This window comes from Leguminivora glycinivorella, chromosome Z, assembly GCF_023078275.1.
Source record: "Leguminivora glycinivorella isolate SPB_JAAS2020 chromosome Z, LegGlyc_1.1, whole genome shotgun sequence".
Lineage (NCBI taxonomy): Eukaryota > Metazoa > Arthropoda > Insecta > Lepidoptera > Tortricidae > Leguminivora > Leguminivora glycinivorella.
This window is the reverse complement of record NC_062998.1, coordinates 43,527,340-43,551,822: the sequence shown is the minus strand read 5'-3', so window position 1 is coordinate 43,551,822 and position 24,483 is coordinate 43,527,340. Positions and strand designations below refer to the sequence as shown.

Genomic DNA, 24,483 nt, shown 5'->3' with positions numbered 1-24,483 from the left:
TGGTAAACCACTTTTTTGGAACGTTTATTGAAACGTTTACAAAAATAAGATTTTCATTTGGATCCGTAGGTTTCTTTGTAGGTACATCTGTCCGCGATTACTTCGATTAAGGTAAAGCGGGGCAATTCTCGACTGGGGGCCATTGTAACTGATCTATTTGCTGATCGATCTCTCTCTATTGATCGAAAAGTGGTAAACCACTTTTTTGGCTGACTGTACCTTACACATATTACTATTGTTTTAAAAGAAATTCTTGCAATGATTGTAGAATTGTTACACAGCGACCACAGCGTAGGTAGTAGGTACGAATATGTTTGTATTTTACCTATATAAATATTTATACTGGGGAAACTTCATACAACCCACATAGCCAGTATCTCGACGCTATGGTCGGTGGGTAAAAAGTACTTCCTTGCATTGTCGCTTACAATTTTTCCATTTTGCTTATACTTATTGCAAACGTAAACATATAAAAGGCAAGCAAACAACGATCTTCTTACAGCACATTGAATGTAATAGTTATTACGGATGCAGGATACTCGCCGATGCCTACTTACTAATCCCTTCGCACTGAGCCACCTGCATTTTACACAGCCTAGATATCGATTGCCGACCGATTAGTCCAACCCCAATCCCTATTCTTATCCCCGACCCTATCTCTATTCTTGTCCCCATCTCCGTCCCCGTCCCGTCCCTGTCCCCGTCCCTCCCCTATCCCTATTCCCGTCCCCGTCCCCGTCCCCTATCCCTATCCCTATCCCTATTCTTATCTATCCCTATCCCTATCCCTATCCCTACCCCTACCCCTATCCCTATCCCTATCCCTATCCCTATCCCTATCCCTATCCCTATCCCTATCCCTATCCCTATCCCTATCCCTATCCCTATCCCTATCCCTATCCCTATCCCTATCCCTATTCCCATCCCTATCCCTTCCCTATCCCTATCCCTAACCCTATCCCGTTCCTGTCCCTGTACCTGTCCCTGTCCCTGTCAAATTATCGTGCTAGGAGGTGAACTTCCTCTAAGGAACTTCAGTGTCTTTTTGAAATCTCTTGAACCAGAAGTAAAGATAAAAACTAAACCTATACTTATGGCTATTTTGGATATTTTAACCCTATTGCACAACAACAGGGGAGAAAATTTCTTTTCCACCTCATTAGATTTTAAAATCGTTGTATTTATCGTATTCAGCGACCCGATAAACCATAAAAACGATACCCATATTGTGTTTTTGACTTTACCCCCTTTGCACCCCTTTAGGGGTCAAATTTTCAAAAAAACCTGAAACATGTATTTAGTCATATGTCTTTAGGAATCCTCCTATGAAGTTTCGAATAAAATAGTCAAACTAATCTTGTTTCCCCATACAAACTTTGAACCCCCATTTCACCCTTTTAAGAGGAGAAATTTGAAAATTCCTTTCTTAGTGCTCCTCTACGCCATATAAGGAACCTATGTGCCAAATTTGAAATCTCTAGGACCAGCGGTTTCGGCTGTGTGTTGATATATTATGTCAGTTAGTCAGTCAGTCAGTTTCTTATTTTATATATTTTTTGATATTTAAACCCCACATTGCACTACAACAGGGGAGAAGGTATTTCACTTCCGCTTCGTTAGATTTTAAAAACGTTGTATTTATCGTGATCAGCGACCCAATAAACCGTAAAAACGATACCCATATTAGTTTTTTGACTTTATCACCCCTTTTCACCCTTTTAGGGGTTAGATTTTCAAAAAACCTGAAACACTTCTTTAGTCATATGTTTTTAGGATCCCTCCTGTGAAGTTTCGAATAAAACAGTGAAACTAACATTGTTAGCCCCATTTGACCCCCTTAGGAGGTGAATTTTGAAAAATCCTTTCTTAGTGCTTCTCTACACTATATAAGGAACCTACGTGCCAAATTTGAGATCTCTAGGACCAGCGATTTCGGCTGTGCGTTGATATGTCAGTCAGTCAGTCAATATCTTCTTTTATATATTTTTTTGATATTTAAACCCCATTGCACCACAACGGGGGAGAAGGTATTTCACTTCCGCCTCGTTAGATTTTGAAAACGTTGTATTTATCGTGATCAGCGACCCGATAAACCATAAAAACGATACCCATATTGATTTTTTGACTTTATCACCCCCTTTTCACCCTTTTAGGGGTTAAATTTTCAAAAAACCTGAAACACGTATTCAGTCATATGTCTTAAGGAATCTTCCTGTGAAGTTTCGAATAGAATAGTCAAACTAATCTTGTTTCCCCATACAAACTTTGAACCCCCATTTGACCCCCTTAGGAGGTGAATTTTGGAAAATCCTTTCTTAGTGCTCCTCTACACTATATAAGGAACCTACGTGCCAAATTTGAAATCTCTAGGACCAGCGGTTTCGGCTGTGCGTTGATATGTCAGTCAGTCAGTCAGTCAGTCAGTCAGTCAGTCAGTCAGTCAGCTTCTTCTTTTATATATTTAGATGATTGTGTAATTAGTGATTTTGATCAGAGATCAGAGATTTGGCAATACAAGGACGTTGTATAATGTTTGTTAACTTTCGTGCAAGTAAACGGTGTCGCTGAGAATCTAGACTGTTTTATTATCTCGAGGGACCCTAGGACTTATAAGGACCTATTTCCCATAGTGATGCCCACAAGTAGAAAATAATCTGATGATTCAGGCCATTCTGCGACATATAACATTAATTTTTCTATGTAACATTAATTTTGAATGTGATTACGTTGAGGCACTCTGTTCGGTCCTTGTTTGTTTATTTTTCTTTCTGACTCTTGGATACCATATACATCTCCAAGGAAAAAAGTAGATTAAGTATATATATATATATATATATATATATATATATATATATATATATATATATATATATATATATATATATATATATATATATATATATATATTTTCCTTTGCTTAAGACAACAAGAGTCTTTTACAACTCTAAAGTTATTTTAGTCATTCGTTTTTTTTCTTCATGTATAATTTTTTTAGATGTACTTTGACACTTAGAGACTCTATACATCTCTAACATCTCTTATTAATAATCATAATAGCTTTGTACTTTGTATAATTTCTTGTGTTAATATTTTTTTTTTATCAATACTTTTGCTTATTAAATTGTATCTTGTTTTTTTTTTAATGCATGTTAATTATAAGATGTAATGTTTTGAAAAGAAGTGGCCAGAAGTGGCCCGCCGAGTTTCTTGCCGGTCCCATAGTGGATACCCTCCTCCAACTGAGGGGGGACTGAAATCTTCTCGAGGCTGAGGCGTAGGGTTAGAGCCGGCGTAGTTTTATTTGACGTTCATAAGCGCATTGTAATATGCCTACTTGGAAAATAAATATTTCATTTCATATTTCATTTCATTTCATTTCATTTCATATGATTACGAAATTAAAGACTAAATCAATAACCGATTTCATATATACCACAGATCAAGTTACCGTTAGATGTATGGAAGAGGAAGACATGCTGCGCCAACCCCAAGTGACTGGGATAAGGGCAAGAGAATGATGATGATGACGATGAGATCAAGTTACCGCACGCAGCTTCTTTTCTACTTAAGTGTTTAGCGTGCCAAACGATTTTAGTCAAAACGACTACCGTACACCGTCGCTACTCATTGCAGCTTTCGCGCGTCTTTTTGTAGGTCAATGAAAACATATCAACGTTACCTACGTGATATTAAAGTGCAACAACACAAAAATTATGAAGAGACATATTTCCTATCGCTATAACAAGTAAAGTAAGAATGTCAGTAGGTACAAAATGTGACACGCTTGGCCCCTACACTTTTTCTTTACTCTGTGAACACGTACCTACTAAAATAACAACACAACACAAAGTTTAATATTCGCCTAAATCACTAACTACAATTCTGTTTTAAACTTCTCTGCTATGGAATTAATAGGTAAATACCTATTTTGTACCTAAATATATGCTGCCTGTCAGCCTCTCGGCCTATTCAGCTAACCATTGACTACACACTTCTTCATTTGCAACGCTCTCGGCATAATCAAATACAGCTGCATGACTTGTGACGTACGAGTTCGAGTTTTAGAGGCAGGAAAGCTGCATTCCGGGTCGCTTTTTGGAATAGTCTATCAGGGATATGAACAATGTACTCAAAGAATATATTTAATATTTCTCTAATGAAACTATGGACCTTATGAACGTTATCATGAATTAGTTGAAAATATGCTGAAACGACGTAAGATCAAAAGACTTTGACGAAGATGTGAAGGGACGCGTTGCTTGGCTTGCGCAGAAAAATAATAGCGCTACAAATAGGTATTTCAACCCGAAGTTTAGATAAATAAGGGTAATTTTACAGTCCAACGCGCCCCTGTTGTCGATTTACCTTCGTTAGGATTCGTCCGTCCGCATTTCTATTAGCCCACAAGTCAGATCTACAATTAAATAATAAATAAATAATACGGTATAAAAATACACATTAGAAAACATCCATGACTCAGGAACAAATATCTGTGCTAATCACACAAATAAATGCTCTTACCGGGATTCGAACCCAGGACCGGACTACGTTTTAGGCCAGACAGGTCGTCAAAATGAGTAGAAGAGAGTTTGTCGGGACACGCCCCTCCCGTGGCAGCCGTTAACGACCAAGTCACTCAACGTTTTAGCCGCTGATTTATTTACCACTAGCACATCTGTTCCATGACACAACTGGCTAAATGATACTTTGAAGTTGTCAAATTATCGCGTACTTTGGCAAGATTCTGACGCTGTCGCAAGTTTCGCAAATTACGGCTTCTAGTAACGTTGAAAATTTTAGCCCATACTAACAGATAGTTATTAATGCGAGACGGTTTTTATTTTGGTAATTGTAGTATTGTATGATGGTGCTGTAGTTTATTTCCATATAAAGCATAACTTTGCATCGCCGTATATAACTAACGCTAACTTAGCCTGGGAGGGTAATTTTAAACGTCACATTTTCATAAAACAATATCCAATATCTTAATTACGTCTTCAGTTTTCAACAACCGTGTAAATTCGCGTACATCCTCCCATCGATGCAAAAATTAAGCTCTTTTGAAAAGACACTTCTCAGTTGTGCTATAAGTGTAAATAAATGTTATAATTAATTTACTTTTCACTACACCAACTGGTAAAGGCTCTCTTTGCTCTTCGAAAACAGATAGTAAGATTTCATTTTATCCACAAGAGTACAAAATAATCTCATTCTAATTTTAACTTAATGTCTTAAGCTAATCTGTCTTAATGTTTTGTTGTTAATGTGCGTTATTTGATGTTTATTTTAATTTCTAAATTGTATAGGTACTTAGTTATTTTATCACCCATTGTATGAGCCATGTTGCTTGATTTAAATAAATAAATGAAAATAAAAAATGAAATAAGCTCACTAGTAGATTTTATTTTAAGGTAACGAACCCAATCATGGACAGTTTAAGAAAAATTTACGCCTGTTTTTGATATTTCACTCATAAATATAAATATTCTACCGCTAAGCGTGTTAAATATTGAATGTCCTATCCTTTTTTTACATTTCCAGCGTATTGCAGAATAGATACCCCTATTAGTTTCTTCATAGTTAACAAATTAAAACTAGGTGTTTTTTCTCCAATTATGGACGGCAGTTCTCCAGTAATGGATCCCCCATTATGGACAGTGAAATAAGTTTAAAATTTTACTTTTAAAGCCAACTGATACTCAATAAGTCAATTTTATATACCATAAATACAATTAGTTTGAGTTATTTTAACATAGGATTGTTTCTTGTAAATTTTGGTTTTGTAAATTGTTCCTTGTCCATCATAGGAGGTAGGCAGTTTTTCGGTTCCAGTAATGGACACTCGCAAAATAACGCCATTTCTTTATATCTTTGGAGCAACAAACTAGTATGTTTTATACCTTATCTCATGCTTAATGCAGTAAGTAAAACGCATTCAAGTTTACACCGAGTATTATTTTTTTATTATTTTATACATGAACTCAACTCTCTTAGCAACATTACTAAGAATTCGTCTTGATATTTTTTTCAGTAAACTGGTGAATTTTATCGTGTCGCCAAATCCTTCAGAAATAACCGAATTAATTGAAACTTCAAAATGAAACAGCTCTACAACTCTAGTTTATGGTACATTGCCGTCAGTTTTTAGAAACTAATTTTAGATACTTATTTTTAAGGATTTGTGTTTTTTTGTCCATAATGGCATCACCGTCCATTATGGAGTATTTTACCTTACCTATAAATTATGATTTTGAAGCATAAATATTGAATAAATTGATGGAATTGATTTAGTTTGTAGTTTTATAGTATAACTATTAAAAGTGCATACTGAATTATGATCATTTGATGACATACCTACTATTTAACGTTAACTTGTAGCAAAGCTTGTAGGTACTATGGAGCCTACGATTTATTCGCACCGTACAATAAAAAGTTAGGTATAACAGTAAAAGAAATGGAAGGTTCTTACTTAGTAAAAAGTGACAGTAAATGGGAAACTTGAACATTTCAAAAGTTGTCGTTCACCTATTTAGTGTTCCACACAGGACTTCGCCAGCTTTGGAAATTTACTAGGGTAGCCTCGCAAGAAAAATCTGGTTTTCTCAAATCTAAACTCAAAAAACTGTTATTCCCACCAACTTGAGGAAAAGTTGGCCAGAAATGTTCTTAATTCCAAAACCACCATTATGGATGTGTATGAGAAGATTGCCAAGCTAAGGATTCGCCGCATGGGTAGACTACCCATACACATAATTTTTTTAAAAGTGAGCATTAGATAAAACTTAGAGGGACACTATAATAGTTTTATAAAAACACAAATTAACTTTCAATGACAATATCCGAGTTTATTTCGTCCCATTTAGTTAGGTCAGGTCTTATATGGGGTTATTATTTCATATCGTATGTATTATGCTACGTTGTTCTCGCGGAGAGTAGACTATACGTCGATGTCACTGTCAGTTTACCTCCACATCGACTCACCTCGCCGGAGACGTGATGTTTCGCCGCCAGTTTTCACTATCAGGCATATTCGTATTTACGTGTATATGCGTCTTTTGTCTGTACACCCAAAGACAAGAATTCAACCGTATCAAATATAAATGTAAATATTGAAAAACACGATTCTTGTTCGCATTTACGAGTATTATAGGTATTAGTGCACCCCGGTGAACGAAGTGTAGCCGCCGTGAGCGCTCATAATGCCATGCCTAATGAATGAAATGTCCTTATTATTATTTATTACTTATATGTCACAAAAGCATAACTTCTATAGGTGTAAATAATGAAATTTGGGCAAAGTGAAGCCACAAAATTCACTTAAACAAGTTTTAGAGAAATGTTGGTGCCTCGATAGTAATGAATACAAAGTCTAGCTACACATTTCATTTATTATAATATGGCGAGCAGTCAGGAGTTGTGAACGTGGATCGCGGGGAACGAGGTAAAAGTGACCGCAGCGGAACGAAGCATAGCGTACAAAGATTAAATTGAATCTGGCAACCCGCCAGAGATACAGTGCAGAAATTACAAAATATTATGCTGATTTGAACTTGAGCAAAAGGTTGCCCGCGTCTGAGTTTGGCTAATGATAATATTTCCCTCGAGTCGCTGCAAAAATGTGTTATTATAATGTATTTGCGAAGTTATTGTATAGTGTGAAAAGGAAACTGTTTAAAGTTTTGTCTATAAGCAATGTCACAAACTGTAATTTACTTTTACATAAGAATATTACGACAGTTCTGAAAAAAAAAAAATATTATCTTAGAAAACATACGATAAGTGTACAATATTATTGATTATACGATAAGTAATACGTAGATACTCAAACCTAAATAAAAAGCTATTCAAACGTCAAGTACCTAAAGTAGAACGGAAATCCTGATTTCGCACTCAGAATTGATATATTGTAATCATAATCTTAAGGCAGTCTTTCATAGTAGCTATGAAGCAATACAATTTTACAGAAAAGGCTTCATGAATACTCATAGCGCTATATTGATTTTATAATTGACGCGCTTGGTCTCCACGTACTTGACCTGCTCGTGCTACAGTTGAGAAGAATGTGGATTAAAATCATTTTATAAATAAAATTTGTCGCAGAGTGTATGAATTTATTAATTTATTCAAATATGAAACAATTGTGTTTTACTTAACGAAGTGCTATGACGTGCGCGTCGGTGATAGTACACTCCGTACCCTCGGAGAGCTCTAGCAACTTACTCACTGACAAGAGCACAACTAAGAGCAAGGTTTCCTGTTTTTTGGCAACGGTTTTCTGTGAAGCGGCGGTAGTTCCTGAGCTGGGCTCTGATCTAGATGTGAAATGACATCCGCTGCGTTGAGCCCTTCGATACAAAGCGGGACGACATTTACATTGCCCATTATCTGGCATTAGGGCGTAGTTTAAGGAAGGTCATGCCCGGATCCGGATGTAGGTACCTAATGCTATTAATATAATAGTCGTAATTATAATATTCTGATGTTTTGTCTAAAACAATATTTATATGGAAGTAATATTACATGTTGGTTTGATAATAGTGATAATGTAAGAGAGTAGAGACTGCTCGATCCCACAGTCAAACCGTGAAAACTGTTTTGTGGGACACTATTCTAATGTAAACTGTTTATTTGTGCGTTAATAAATAAATACAATACAATATAGGAATACTTACACCGAAAATAGTTTTTTTTTTGTACTGTTAAACTAAGTTTTTATAAGACAAAAACTTTTGTGATTTTTTTCATATTTTTTAAACATATGGTTCAAAAGTTAGAGTGGGGGGGACGCACTTTTTTTGCCTTTAGGAGCGATTATTTCCGAAAATATTAATATTATCATAAAACGAGCTTAGTAAACCCTTATTCATTTTTAAATACCTATCCAACAATATATCACACGTTAGGGTCGGAATGAAAAAAAAAATCAGCCCCCACTTTACATGTAGGGGGGGTACCCTAATAAAACATTTTTTTCCATTTTTTATTTTTGCACTTTGTTGGCGTGATTGATATATGTACATATTGGTACCAAATTTCAGCTTTCTAGTACTAACGGTTACTGAGATTATCCGCGGACGGACGGACGGACGGACGGACAGACAGACATGGCGAAACTATAAGGGTTCCTAGTTGACTACGGAACCCTAAAAACGATCTTAGTAAACCCTTATTCACACGTTGGGGTTGCCCTAATAAATCATTTTTATCCATTTTTTATTTTTGCACTTTGTTGGCGTGATTGATATACATATTGGTACCAAATTTCAGCTTTCTAGTGCTAACGGTTACTGAGATTATCCGCGGACGGACGGACGGACAGACAGACATGGCGAAACTATAAGGGTTCCTAGTTGACTACGGAACCCCAAAAACGGAAAACACATAAAATCGCCTCAGCTGAGACTTTTTATAGGGGCTTTAAGAATGAAAATTCAACGGATATCTGTGAACAAATAGTAGTCCCTGAAGAGCGGAAACTGCCATAAAAATTCGCGTCGTCGTCATTAGTCGGCGACGTGTTTTGATCAGGGAAACGGAGCGGCGGCCAACGTGGCCCGCCCTTTATCTTCGAGTTGCAATTTTAAATGAGGCCCCGTGAAAAACAGCCTCAAAGAGAAGTCGATTTTATGTGCCAGAGGAGACGGCGCTGTATTTATTTGATGGCTTTCACGCGACAGCTGACAAATATCTCTTCTGTGATTTCACTCTCTAAACTACTCAACATGAATGTTACTGAATTACTTGCATCGCGTCTACAAAATATCATTTCCTTTTCAATATGTATTTACTCTACTTTAGTACATTTCTTTCGCAAGGACAAGCTTCCCATTACAATATCTTTTGGCCCTATGGTTGAAGATGCCTTTTGGCTTTAAGTCCACCATTTATATTTTTTTTTGTATATTTTGTGCAATAAAGCCAATAAAGTTTAAATAAATATCAATAAAGTCATAGGTCTTTACTTCTGATTATACAGTTATTCGTTCGTTCCTTCGTAGCAAATGCTGGATAACTGTTATGGCGTCGTTGTGTCTAGGGCTGTATCTTTCAATTTCGTTCATAAAATTTGTATCATTTACATCTGCATTAATGCAACAAACGGCAAAATTATGGTGCATCGATGAATTCATATTTATGTTTACTTAAACATTTATGTTAACAACGATGTTGCTGCCCGGAATTCAGACACTCGTGGCAGTAATGTCGAGCTCACTAGTCCCGCAGTAATATTGACCTGGTCGGTCTCTGACCTAGTAATGTATAAATTGCAGAACATTCCCAAAAAGCGGAAACATTCTTGAGAATGTTCGCAGAACATTCCCGCAACATGCAATTTATTATTTAAACAAGAGAATATACTTGAAATAATGTTTAAATGGGCATAATATAAAACTATATGTTATTATAGGTATAATAATATAGTCTATTACAGTTAGCTATTTTGTTGATAAGTGATAAGTTACGGAAATTCTCACTATAAGTTGCTTAAATTCTTACTATACTTCAGGGAACATTTCGACTTCCAGACTTCACAGTTTTAGTCCTGACTTTTTTAAATTAGGTACCGAACTATTATTTCTTGATGCCTGTTTTTGGTCATGCCAGTATATGTATAAACAAAAAAAAACAAATAAAATAAAAACAAAAAGATCGCTGTCCGGATCCAACCTGAGAACATCGTCATACGAAGCCAGCGCACTACCACGGGACTACGTCTTGACTTGCTGAGTTCGACGAAATTATGGTATAAACTACGAAGTTACTAAGTATTCTGATAAATTCTCGTTCTCGAGAACATTCTCAGAAGTTACCGAAAATTCTCATGAGGAATGTTCTGCAACTTTGGAAACTTCTCGACCGTGCATTGCTACTCTGACCGTCGTTTTATTTATTTTTTCCTTTCTTCGGTTACGACGTAAAGAATAGTGAAGAAAAGTTATGATAATCGAATGCAATTGCAATTTGTTTAGAATAAGCTCAAATAATTATTCACTTTTAATTTACTACAATTTTGCAGTAGGTTATATGAATTCTCTACGCAACAATATTCGCAGACATTATTATACGGCCATACTTTGGGGCTCATCTGAGCGAGCCGTTCTAACATGCAATTGCTTTCAAGTAGGCTTTTATGCCCCGGATACGACTCACGACAAATGTTTCACCATAAGGAGAGACGTCACAATGAACAAATTAACCCCCAAGTGGTTCTAATTGCTATAAAAGGTTTTAAATGATGATGAGCATTGAAAGGTTATTTAATACCATCAATTTATTTTGTTAAAGTAATCAGACACGATTTACTGTTACTTTATTATTTGTATCGACACCTGACGACTATTAAATAAAAAACATATAAAAAAAAACCGGTCAAGTGCGAGTTGGACTCGCCCACCGAGGGTTCCGTATAAACTTTCAAACTCCCCAGTTAAAATAATCTCATGTTTTCACATAACTCTAACGACTTGACTAGAAGACAAAAGTATAGGTACTAATGAGCATTATTGTGTATAGCGCCATCTCTCGGTGAATTCGCTAACTAATTTGCGCGACCATAGTATGTTAGTTTTTCAGGGATTATTCTTTATAATGTTAACCGATTTAAACAATTTTTACTTTATTGGAAAGAAGATGATTTACGTAACATCTCGTATTAATTTGAAGTACTATATACATCCGCAAAGGTGGGTAAATTAAAAGTAAAAATGTGAAAAGTTTTTTGTGAATTAAAAAAAAAGTTTTCAAGATACAAACACGATTATATTTTTCCTGTAATATTTAGCATAAAACCAATGTTTCCTAAAATTTTCATAATTTTTCGTTGGTAAACTTCGGAGATAAGTGGGGGGGAACGGTATTTTTTTTTACATTTTCCTTCATAATTCTTTTTTTTTCAACAACAAAAAAGTTATAAAAAATAGTTTATTTACGTTCAATTTAAGCTCTTTCTAACGATACCCCACTTGACCTAGTAACTTGAAATTTACAGTTTGCCCCCCTTTCATTTTGGCCATTTTCTACAATTAAAATTAATAAATTAAAAAAAATTATACCTTCTGTTTGTAGAGGTTCACAATGTTCATAACTATTCCAAATTTCAAGTTGATAGCATTAGTAGTTCTCGAGATATTTAGGAATGTGACAGACGGACAGACAGACGGACAGAGTCGCACCATAAGGGTTCCTGTTGTACCTTTTTGGTACGGAACCCTAATGATCGGATATACCTATTGTCGCTGATATTGCATGCCACAGATCGGTTAGAGCCTCATTTCCATGCGTAAATAGGGCTCGCTCAACCCCAAACACTGGTGATCTAGTACGTAATTCCGAGGGAATATTACGCGCGGCTGCTAAAGTCGCGCTGATAGATTCTTCTCACGTCGTGCGCTACTCGATGGATCCCCAGACCACCGGGAACAGACGCTGCAGTATGCGGGTTAACTTTAATGACTTAAGCACATACTGCTAAAATTTATTAAGTGACTGCAGCCTGTGCATATTCATATTCTTTCGAATAATACACTTAATGATTTTGACTAAAGTATTCCGAGGTATAGTAGGGATAGAATATAACGCGTAAATAGGATAGGACGCGTAAATAAAAATATTCAACATATTTTTCGACACATTATTTTTATAATAAGAACTTAAAATATAATATTCAGATGAATATTTATTATTTATTTAGTCTTACTAATTTTCAAATTATTCTGTTTAGTTTAACACAGTTAATTAGGTAGATTGAAAAATAAACTATTTGGATATATATTTTTAAAGTGATTTATCTACCTCAGTTTGCCTGTAGCACCTAAGTTTCGTCGGTTGGTATGTCATACTCACGTGATATCACAATTTTAATCACTCGTGCCTTTTAGCGATAAAATACGTGATATAAAAATACGGGAGTGAGTGTTAGGATTATTCCCTGACTCCTGTGGGATACGAACGACGGTTAGGAATGTAGATTAAACTCGTGCATGATATTTAATCTCTTACATGTATTTGTATTTCATTGACAAAGGTTATTAAAATTCCCTTAATATGATACCTTATGTTGTTGTTGAGAGCAGAGCAGAGGTACAGTAAGAATTTTTTCTCAGATATTAAACGACATAATATTAAATTTTAATGCAGATTTATATTTCATTAAGAAAAGCACATTAATTTAGCTCTAGCTTAGTAGGCCACAACTACATTCATCAGGCTCGCCAAAAATACTACGCTACTAATATAATTATCTCGTGAAAGTCGTGAACAAAATGTCCAGCCCCGTCCTTTTTTAGAGATCTTTTCATATTTTTTAATGGTCTAAGTGGAAGCTGTAACTTGTTTTTAAAGAAGCTTTAGTTTTTGGTCCGCAGAAAGTGCACAAATGTTTATTGCTAAATTCGCGCCCCTCGACTCAAAAGTGTTTTGATCAGCCTACCGTGACTCGGCGAAATAAAAAGCGCGACGGTCGTGCATTGCAATGAGACTGAGACAAGGACGGGGGAAAAGTGGAAGTTAATTTCATGACCCAACTTGCATAGTAAAGCAGCAACTTATTAACAGTTATAGTTCTTGTAGCAGCTACATTTTCGCTTAATGTTTTTACCTATATTAAACAAATTACAATAGATTGATTTCAGCTACCTTGTATGACAATCGCTCGTTATAGTAGAAAGCACTAATAAATAACTAATTTACTGTTTCTACCTTTCAGAAACCCTCCCTATTATAGTCATATCTAACCTTATCATTATCTACCAGTTCGAGTTTCAATACATGTTATGCGAGTATTATAACACTTTTTTGGCTGCACGCCACAAGCTTGAGCTCGAGTATTTAAATTGTGGCTGTAAAAAATACAGCGGTGCGCTTGACCTGTCGCGCACCTGTACCCGCCGCGCACAATATTTCACTGAACGCCCGCACCCGCTGCACTGCTCTAATTTCCATCCTATTGCTAGGTACTTGACACTTTGCTTGTTTTCTGATCTTGGGTTGCTCTGAGCAGGGAAATAAGGGAGCACGTCTTGATCTGCATATGTTAACAACCCTAGGTTAGGGGTTTTCTATAATAAGTCAATAACCATTATGCCAATTTATAATCCTAGTGACCATAAACATTTGGAAACCTAAAGGCAGTACGGCGGTAAACGTTACCTATGACGTGATTGAACCGAAATGCATAATTTAAACGAAACGAAATTCTCTCGGCATGTTGTTTAAAGAACGTATAAGGATTAATCAGAATTCATTGCGACAAGTGGCTAAATTTAATATGTAAATAGAAACCACCAATTCCACCATGGCTGCAAAGCGATTATTCACCATTTTTAGATATCTATTAATGGGATCGCCTGTGCCCCTAATGTCATTTAAAAACGTAACGTAATTTAACAAATTTAGAAGAACAGATTAAAATTAAAATAAAGGTAGCAGATCTCTTCCAGGCAACCTTAGGGTAAGCCTCAATGTCTGGTATATTAAACTGTGCGTCATGCGGGTCATTTGGGAGACAGGTTTCCTAAATGTATACTTTCAGTGAGCACGCAATAAATGAGGAGAGACATTTATTCCGTTTGTGATTTCCATGTACCTAAATAGCTACAGTAAGCTACGCAGGGGGATTACTTAACTCTGCAGCTTACTGAAGGTTTTTCTTTATTGTAACTTAATATTGCGTGTTTTGGTTAGGTATTTCCTCAAACCCATATCGAGGTTTTCTAATCAATGTTACGTGTCTACATCGCCATAAATCTTGCCTTCGAATTTCCTTTTTTTTTCTCGTAAAGATTTTCTGCTTCTTATCATAACAAACATGTGATAAAATTTCTCGTGCTACGAATTAGAGAGAAAAGAAAAACTCAAACTTATATAAAGTTGAAAATTAATTATAGGCACTCATGTTTATTATTTACATTACCATTTACACCACATGTAGTTTAATTAAAGAGTAATTGTACATACCAAGAATCGTAATTTTATCCTGCTACCTGCTATAAAGAGGGAAATTACAGCAGATTTTTTAAACATCGTTGGTGAGATGTTGTTAAGGTTAAAACAGGGCCTTTTAATTGCCTAATACTACCATACTTGCGTTTGGAATTACCGCGCCAAATAATATATAATCCTATCATGGCTACAAATATAAGACTGCTCTCCAAAAATAAATATCACTACATAAATCTAAATCGCTTCATCCGTTCGGGAGCTACGAAGTCACAGACAGACACACACACATACAGACAGATAGACAGACAGACAGACAGACAAACAGACACACAGACAGACAGACACGTCAATCTTTAAAAATGAACGAAGTAGGAGTAGAGAGAGAGAATACTTACTTAGCCTGGAGAGTTTAAAAGCATCAGCGGTGTTGATAACGTCCACATACAGCTGGAAGTCCAACTTCGATGTCTTGTTGACTGTGGAATGCTGCATTATCGCGAATTTGAACGCATTCTGGATCTCTTCTGTATTTTGGTCGAACACAACACCTGCAACAAAATTAACACATAGTTACGTTGGACGTTTTCCGCAAGTCGACAAGTATTTTGCCTATTTTTCGTGAAAAGACCAGGTAGCACTACTCTAGCTAGTCTAGCTATCCCAGGTCGTCTTCAAAACCTACCAGTGTTTTTAGGTTGCCTTTTACAGTGTGTTCGGCGTACCTAAGAACTTGTTCCTATTCACTTCTACCTATTTACAGTTCAGAAGAAAGTTTTCAGCTGTCTCTTCTTCTTCCGTGCACGCGGGGCTGTCAGTTCATCAGACTTCAAATTCCTACAACCTACTACCTACCTACTCACTACTATGCTATAATATGGCTCTTCATGAACCAGTGATGGCCGTGCGATGGTTGTAACTCAACTACACGTTGACGACATTTAAATACTACATATATTTATATATCTATTCGTTTTCCAAAATGAAAGAAATGAATCATTATTCCATACATATTTTATCCACGCAATGTAAACTTAATTAAATCATGATAACGCCACGTAGACGTTAACTTTAGAAAAAAAGGTAAACCTATTTCAAACACGAACAACTACGTTATCGCTTCGACGGCCTACTAACCTTATAGCGCGGATGAAAGACCGACGATGTGGCTATCCCATCGTCATCTCGCTGCATTAGCCATCCACTACTCAATCTACGCGCTGGCCAACTTAGGGCCGGTTGCATCAAACCGTCTGTCACCGTTAAAGCGTTCGTAAAATTTTATTGTATGGAAAGTTCCATAGACGTCTGATGCGTGACTATGATATGTCTGTCAAAATGTGGTTGATGTAACTGGCCCTTATTGGGAGAATATATGATGGGATAGTGAAATTGCGTGTGAAAGAATTAGTTAAAAGAAAGAAAGATGAACTTAATGATCAAATGGATGAAAGATTGTCGCAAGATTTTCAGACGAACATAAAGTTCTTCTGGAAATCCGTTCGCCTAGCCAGAGGTAAGAGTTCAGACTCTGAGCTAAAATCGGTAAAAGATTCGAATGGAAGTTTGCTGAATGGGGAAGAATGTATTCTAAAGAGATGGCAGGAGTATTTTGAAAGCCTGTTTAAAAGGAAGGAAGCAAATATGCTAACCTCAGGTTTGAATGGAAACTTATCAATGGATGAAATTAGCATGGATGAGATTGTGAAAGCATTGAAAGGTATGAAATCAGGTAAGGCTGCAGGATATGACAAGGTCTCCGCCGAGATGCTGAAGACTGAACAGGGCATTGTAGCGAGTCAGTTGTATCGCCTTTTCAATTTGTGTTTCAGTACCGGCCGGGTACCGAAGGACTGGTGCAAGGCCGTCATCGTTTCTCTTTCTAAGGGAAAAGGCTCACGACTGGACTCCAAAAACTACAGGGGCATTAGTTTACTCAGCATCGTCGGAAAACTGTATGCGAAAGTGTTGATTAAAAGAGTAGTGAGAGTAAGCGACGAGAAAGTGTGGGATGCACAGGCGGGATTTAGAAAGGGTATGGGATGTTCGGATCAAGTCTTTTCCTTACGATGCATAGCCGAAAAGTTTTTGGCCAAAGGTCAAAAGGTCTATTGCGCTTTCGTGGACTTGGAAAAGGCGTATGATAGAGTGATGAAGAATGAATTGTGGTCGGTAGTGTCCATGTATGGAGTAGGCAGTCAACTCGTTCAAGCACTGAAATTTCTTTATGAGGATTCCAGTGCTTGCGTGAGAATAAACGGGTCATACACTGAGTGGTTTAGCATCGAAAAGGGTGTTAGACAGGGATGTGTAGCGTCGCCGTGGCTGTTTAATTTATTCATGGATAGTTGTTTGCAAGATCTGAAAGATTATGATTGTGGGTTGAGAATGGAAGGGTTACTGGTCAAATGTCTCCTATATGCCGATGACCTAGTATTACTTGCGTCGTCGGCCGAGGAGTTACAACTGATGGTAACAAGAGTGCATGCATCCTTCGAGAGGAAAGGAATGAGAATGAATGTCAGTAAGACGAAAGTAATGGTATTTGAAAGATATGAGATTATGACAGATTGCGAAATTGAGACGAAAATGAAAGTTTGGAACAAGTGAATGAGTTTGTGTATTTGGGAACGTTGTTTACAAGGGACGGTAAACATGGAAAAGAAAGAAGAAAGGAGAGTGAATGCTGGGAATAGAGTGAATGGAGCACTAAACGATTTTATGGGCAGCCAGAAAGTGTCGCAAAAAGCACGTCTGGCAGTGCATAGAGGATGCAGTATTGGTGCCTACACTTATGTGTGGTAGTGAAAGTTGGGTGTGGGAGAAAAGACTTCAAAGTCAAGTGAATGCCATGGAAATGAGAGCGTTAAGAAGCATGGCTGGTGTGAAGTTGAGTGATAGGATCAGAAATAGCGTGATAAGAGAGAAGTGTGGAGTGGATGTAGATGTGGTGACAAAGATTGAGATGGGTATGTTAAGGTGATTCGGGCATGTAGAGAGGACGGATGAGAGGAGATTAACGAAGAAAGTATATGAAAAAAGAGTGGAAGGGTCAGTTGGAAGTGGAAGACCTAGGCGAACTTTTCTTGATCAAATCGGGGAACTATTGCAAAAAGGCCAGGTCAGAAGTACTCGAAACCGACGAGCGTGTATGAGAAACGTTATGAAAGTGTGTGAAGCGAAAGTGGTTTGTCAGGATCGTAGTAAATGGAAATCCGTGATCTCTGCCTACCCCTCTGGGAAACAGGCGTGATTGTATGTATGTATGTATATGATGGTCTATCTTGTTAGAGGAGCCAAATGTTACGAGTTTCCGATATTTCAGAATGGTATGTCAGTACCGTGGTTAGACCACAATTAAACACAGCACGAGCACGTCAGTCAGTCCGTGAAGATGGCATGTGCATTGTGAAACTGAGTGGAAATTTCGGAAACTCGTGAATACAAATAGGTAGGCATGGTAAATAACTTGTTTACATGCCGCGAGAGATACAGTTACAACTGTGCGCAAAATACTATTAAACAATGAGAAAATAAATCTATTATTCGAGCTTTCTTGTTATTTTAGATTGGACACATGGGTTTCTTTGGTTTTACATGTTTTCAGTAAATATTTGATTTAAAGCAATAATAGGTAAGATACTATTTCACTACAACTTTCACAACTGCATTTTTCATCGGTATGCTTTAACTTTTTTATTACAATATCCGCGAGGTAGTAAAACATCGGTTCTCACGATTGTATTTTTTCAGTACAGATGGTGTTTTTTTACGCACTAGTGCGAGAAGTGGTTCATTGTATGCCAGGTCAAAACTTCGAATGCTCATCTGTACTGCAAAACGTCGTACGATACACGTGCGAAAATGAAATTCGTAACTCGTGTCGATTTAAAACACTCCCTTCGGTCGTGTTTTATATTATCGCTACTCGTTTCGATCTTCCTTTTTTACGCACTTGTATCGTAATGTTCTATTTTGTAACTGAAATATTTATGTATAAATCATTCAGATGACTTAAATAAGTGATTCATACAATAAGTAGGTAGTATAATTAGACTAAATAGTTAATTATAGAAATTTGTTAAGTCGTTCACGCAAAAGAGTATTTATTTGTGTGATGAGCACAGATATTTGTTCCTGAGTCATGGATGTTTTCTATGTATATGATAAGTATGTATTTATCTATTTAAGTATTATGTATATCGTCGCTTAGCACCCATAGTAGCTCTGCTTAGTTTGGGGCTATGTTGATCTGTGTAAGGTGTTCCCAATATTTATTTATTTATTCTTTTTCTAACTTCCTTTTCTTTTTTTAACTATTGTAATTAAAACTATTTTTATCGAATTATAATAATGGTAGTTTAGAAGCTATTTTATAGGTATAAATAAGCACAACGCCTCAAATCAAAAATCAAACTGTGTACTTAATCTCAAACTTGTTCAGCAACTCTTATAATTAACTTGTGTATTGATGTTCAGTACACTTTCTTATTACGCAATAAATAGCGAACGTACATTTCTGTTCGTTACATTTCGTTACATTTCAACGGTGACAAGTAATGTCAATTTAGATTACAGTGATGATGGTGTGCCTGTATTGTTAAATAGATAATGTATACCTTGTTTACATCATAGAATGAAATCATTTGAGGAAATTATTTGCTTGTAATGGCACCGCCCGGCATAGAGGTTTATTTTGCACTGGACACATCATTTCAGTAGGTGAAAGTTTAATTACGTTTTGCATGTAAGGCAGACTGATTAACTCCCATTTATTATTTCAACTTTGAATTATATAGCCATAAGTATACCTAAATAGAATAAGCAAAAAATATACGAAATAATGTGTTAAACTTCAGATTTATATTACGGTATTCTGCGAATTCACAGGCCGGAGGACGGATTGTAGAGTCAATTTTTAAGAGTGCTTGCTCGCCCATGTCAAGGTAAATGGTATCAAATGACTTGACCGAGCGATATAATATTTTAGTCAAGTGGATGTTTCTGCAGGGACTTATATCATAAATAAATATTGTACTACTTACATAATTTTATTATAACTAAGCGGACGAGGTGCTTATTTTTGACACGATAAATAACATGTACGAGTACATATGTATAGTATACATATAGTTTCACATTAAGTATTCCGTAAAGATCCCCGAGCGAATGTCCTGTCTCATGAGACACAAATGCATTCAATTTTATTTCTGATCCATTGAAAGCAAACCAGAATATGAGTCGTGGGGTTACCTGACGAAGAGACGTCGGAGACGGAAACCTAGGTTGGTTCTTGAAATCTCTCGGTTCTGTAGGGTCGCTACTCCCCAACAACTCACCACAAGCTGCACTGCGCTTATTTATTGTTACATTCGTACGTAGCGTGTGGCAAGAGCAGCAATGTAATTCAACTTTAGGATTCAAAAAAGAATCATACTAAAAAATATAGCTCTTAAATGAACGACAGTCTGGTTTACCTATCTAGGTATGTATATGTAGTGCGGATATACTGAGGCTACTGAGAGACGATAGTGACTTATACGTCCATTTACGCATACATTACAGAGGGTTAAGGATGGCCGCTGCAGTAACGCAGATGCTGATCCGCAGATAAAGTGCAGGTTGGCACGCCGTAACATCACGCGGCTCGACTGAAGTGGACGGCAGGCGGCCTGGAGCCCGGAATAAAACCTTGCCTGTCCATTGGTTTATGAATATGACTAGAGTGTGCGAGCGGCATTCACAATTTATTGTTTTGTGAGCATACGCTGCTGTGTAGTATTCCGGTATGGAATTTATGGCTTTAGTCTGCCCGGAGAAAAATATGGATTTATTGTCCTAGCTTTGCAACAAATCGTTATTGATTTCAGAAATGGTAGAATTGGAATTACATAGTGATTTACTGGATTAATAACCCAGTGGTTATTTTTTAACGTTTAATATGATTTTATAAATGAGATCATCCACCTAGAGTAGGTATACATTAGGGTGTTTCATTTTTCCAAAATTTTGATTTATCTTTGACTTCGCTTTTCTTCTTGGTTCTACACCTATACAGAGCCCATATACCAAAAATCAGGGAAATCGGACAATATTTAGAGGTCGCGCTCTGTGGCAACTTTTGTCTCAAGAAGTTACTATGGGCGCAGGAGAGGCTAGGAACAAAACTTATGTAACTTTTTGTAGGAGGTGGTTTAAAAGTGATTTTTACTGAGGAGTGTGTATATTGAAGCAAGTTCTTTTTTAAAAATGAGTACCTAGTAGTCGTGACATTTAGTTTCTAGGCACAGTTCCTTATGGTCCTCTTTTGGACGCTCGACTTCCTTCTAAGGAACAAGTTTTGTTGATTTTTTGTCCTGTTTTTGGCATAAAGCAGTGGTCTATCGGCCCTCTCAGGGCACTAATAACAGGATAGGTGGAAGAAATCAAGCGGCACATGGCTATCAAAAGGTCCGCCATGGACCGGCTCAGAAAAATATGGAGAAAAAGAAACATCACAAATGCCACTAAAATGCGACTTGTCAGGGCATTAGTATCTCCCAATTTTCCCATACTTCTTTACGGTGCTGAGACATGGACTTCAAGGGGAAAGAAGATAGATGTCCTAGAAATGTGGTGCTGCAGAAGAAAGCTAGGAGTGTCCTGGACAAGGTTCAGATGCTATGGACCGGCCAAGTCAAGGCTGCATTCAGTGGTCCACTCTACGAATGCGTAAGGAGTATGGCCATGCATTGTTAAGCTTGCTACCACCCCTGATGTGACGACTACCACTCTGCCAAGAGTGTAACGAAAAAGAAGAAAACAAGATCGTTCTTTGGCTTAAGTATATTTACCGGGACATAGACCGTACTTACCTTTGTGATTTTTGTTTTCGAACTATTTAATGTCCAGGATGTTAGCGATTATTGTAGCCCTAAAACCAGAGACTTGGTCGATAGTCTGACAATAGTCTATGATACCGCAAAGAGGAGAATATATTTAATAATAGAAATTAACCCTCCAGTCAAAGATAAAGAGCAAAACATCGGTGTCGAACATCACAGAAAATGCGTTACTAACTTACCTACTACTTAAGCGAACAGAAGATAAGGTTGCGGCTTACATTTGTAAGCTAAATTATGATGATGATGACTTTCTTTTATCAAGAATGGATGTTACAACTGTTGTATTTTAAGTTTAATAAATTTACTTGTACTTTAAAATAATTTACAACTACTCTATTGTTTTATTTGGTAATAAAATTGGATAACATTACTTTTTAGTGACTTTCTTTCAAACTGTTCATCAAGCGCGACCTCTAAACAACGTCCAAATCACTTGAAATTTGGTATATATGCGTTTAAGATAAGCTAGAACCGAAAGCCGAGCGAAGTCAGAAAAAATATCACAATTTTATTTTTCCCATACAAATATGAAACACCCTAGTATACATGCACCCATTTCAGTCAAGATGGTTTAGAGCGCCAATATATTATCAAGACAGAAATGGCTTCCAATTGAGTTCAACGTTATAATATTCATTTCGAATACAAGACAAGTGAAATTGTGTATAAAAAAACCGCATGACATGATATTTCTATTGTTCTTCTTGATTGATAATTATTTAAGGAACAATAGGGAAGTTGCCTGTACTTAAAATATAGAATAGAGGATCAGACATTAGATATTTTTGAAACAAATTACTATAAATCTATATAAGGAAACAGTATTTCCATATAAATCCATATAAGGAAACACTAAATATTTGACTGTTAATAAAAATAAAAACTAGATTTGGCTTGTGGAAAACACATGTCAAAACTAAAATTTTATTGTTTATTGTCTAAAAACAACAAAGTAGGAGCATTTCTATTTTGAGTTGGTTTTTTTTTGTCAAAGTGCAGAAACTTACTTTAAACTCTTTTTAGAACAACAACTTTCAGAGTAGACGAAAGAAAAAGGTTCGGTATACTACACGTAAGTATGGTCGTTCCAACAGGAAGTAACTTAGCATGCCTGGACATTTTATGAGTGTGGGTTTCTATGTAGCTTCATTTTGATGTTCATTGTAATGCGCCTGCTTGAAAATCAAACTACATACATATATTATTACGTTGATTCGCCGCTAAACGTAAGTTTGGCGAAAAGATTAGAAACTGTAAAAGTGTAATCCTTGTTTTCAATTAAAAAAAAAAAACTATCATAAAATACTTTTCCTAATACTCCGAATTTTCAGGTGAAGAGGGTAATGGAGGCGGTTACAATCATTTCAATTTCATCGCCCTCATATCATTACAAATAGGGCTAAAAAGTTAAGAAAATTGAATATAATTGTGATTATTAAAAAAAACAATATTTATTTTTCCATCAGCTTTATTTAATTCGCAAAATACCTTTCATGAAAATACATTTGAAACTAAAAAGCCCACTTAATACTTACCTACTTTAAGTAATGAAAATCGTTAATCAAAATGCAGTAAGTATACCGTCTATGTAAGTACTCATATTTACTCTCGAAAGGCGCAACATCGCCGACAATAATTTTGATGGCTTCGGCTTTGCTTCACTCCTCTTATAACACTTTAAGTTCTCGCGCTTTAAAGATCTATAAACAATAAACATTAACTAAAAGCGGGTAGATTATATTTATTTGTCTACCCCGAACATTTATATAAATTAATATCGGGTAGTTTTGTGTTGTTTACATCTCCGGTGACACTTTGCTGGGACGTCAGTCTTCCGCGACCACGGCCAGTGCAACCTGGCCGAAACGTTGGGAAAAAAGGTAAAAATAATACTAATTAATCGCGTTCGACCTGTATGTAACTTTAAATATGTTCACTCCTCTTTCCCGTTCAACATTCACTCCAATATTTTTCAACATTTACTCTCCTGTAGATAGGAACGAGTAGTTTAGTAAATGTTCGAGTTATACCACCCTGTTACAACCGTACCCTATTACAACCTTACCCATGGAGCCCTGCCTAAAATAAAACGTTTTTGTTCATAAGTAAAACCTTTTACGCTTAAAAACATGCAAATATCAAACAGTTCCCTCAAGTGTTCTTAAAATGACATTACTTATTATTAAAGTAATTTGATTGAACAAATTACTTTAAAACACTAGCATTTATTATTTCACTATGATTCGTGATAATATTTTACCTCCATCAAATCAAATCTCTAATCCACCTCAGTCTGTTGATAGAGAAAGTTCGGTAGTACAACTTGATTTGCCATTTTATTGAACGTGTAAAACTATAATATATGGAAGACTAGCTTTTGCCCGCGGCTTCGCTCGCGTTAGAAAGCGACAAAGTGTAGCCTATGTCACCCTCCATCCCTTCAATTATCTCCACTTAAAAAACCACTCAATTCGTCGCTTCGTTTTGCCGTGAAAGACGGACAAACAAACAGACACACACACTTTTCCATTTATAATATTAGTACGGATTGTACTGAAATCTGCAATTACTATTTTCCTTGCGGAACTTTACTTTCCCAATAAATGAGTGCTGGAGTAAATGGTTGCACAGAAACCCCCGGCGACTAATATTAAATTATCTA

At 36.4% G+C, this 24,483-nt stretch overlaps 1 protein-coding gene across 1 annotated transcript in view; it reads right to left on the bottom strand.

Annotated features, from left to right (window-relative positions):
* LOC125240455 (glutamate receptor 1-like) overlaps positions 1-24,483 on the bottom strand; it is a 192,568-nt gene that overhangs the window by 66,825 nt on the left and 101,260 nt on the right. Inside the window, exon 2 of the mRNA XM_048148349.1 lies at positions 15,336-15,488. Within this exon, the coding sequence (XP_048004306.1) occupies positions 15,336-15,488 (153 nt within the window). The remainder of the gene's footprint in view (positions 1-15,335; positions 15,489-24,483) is intronic.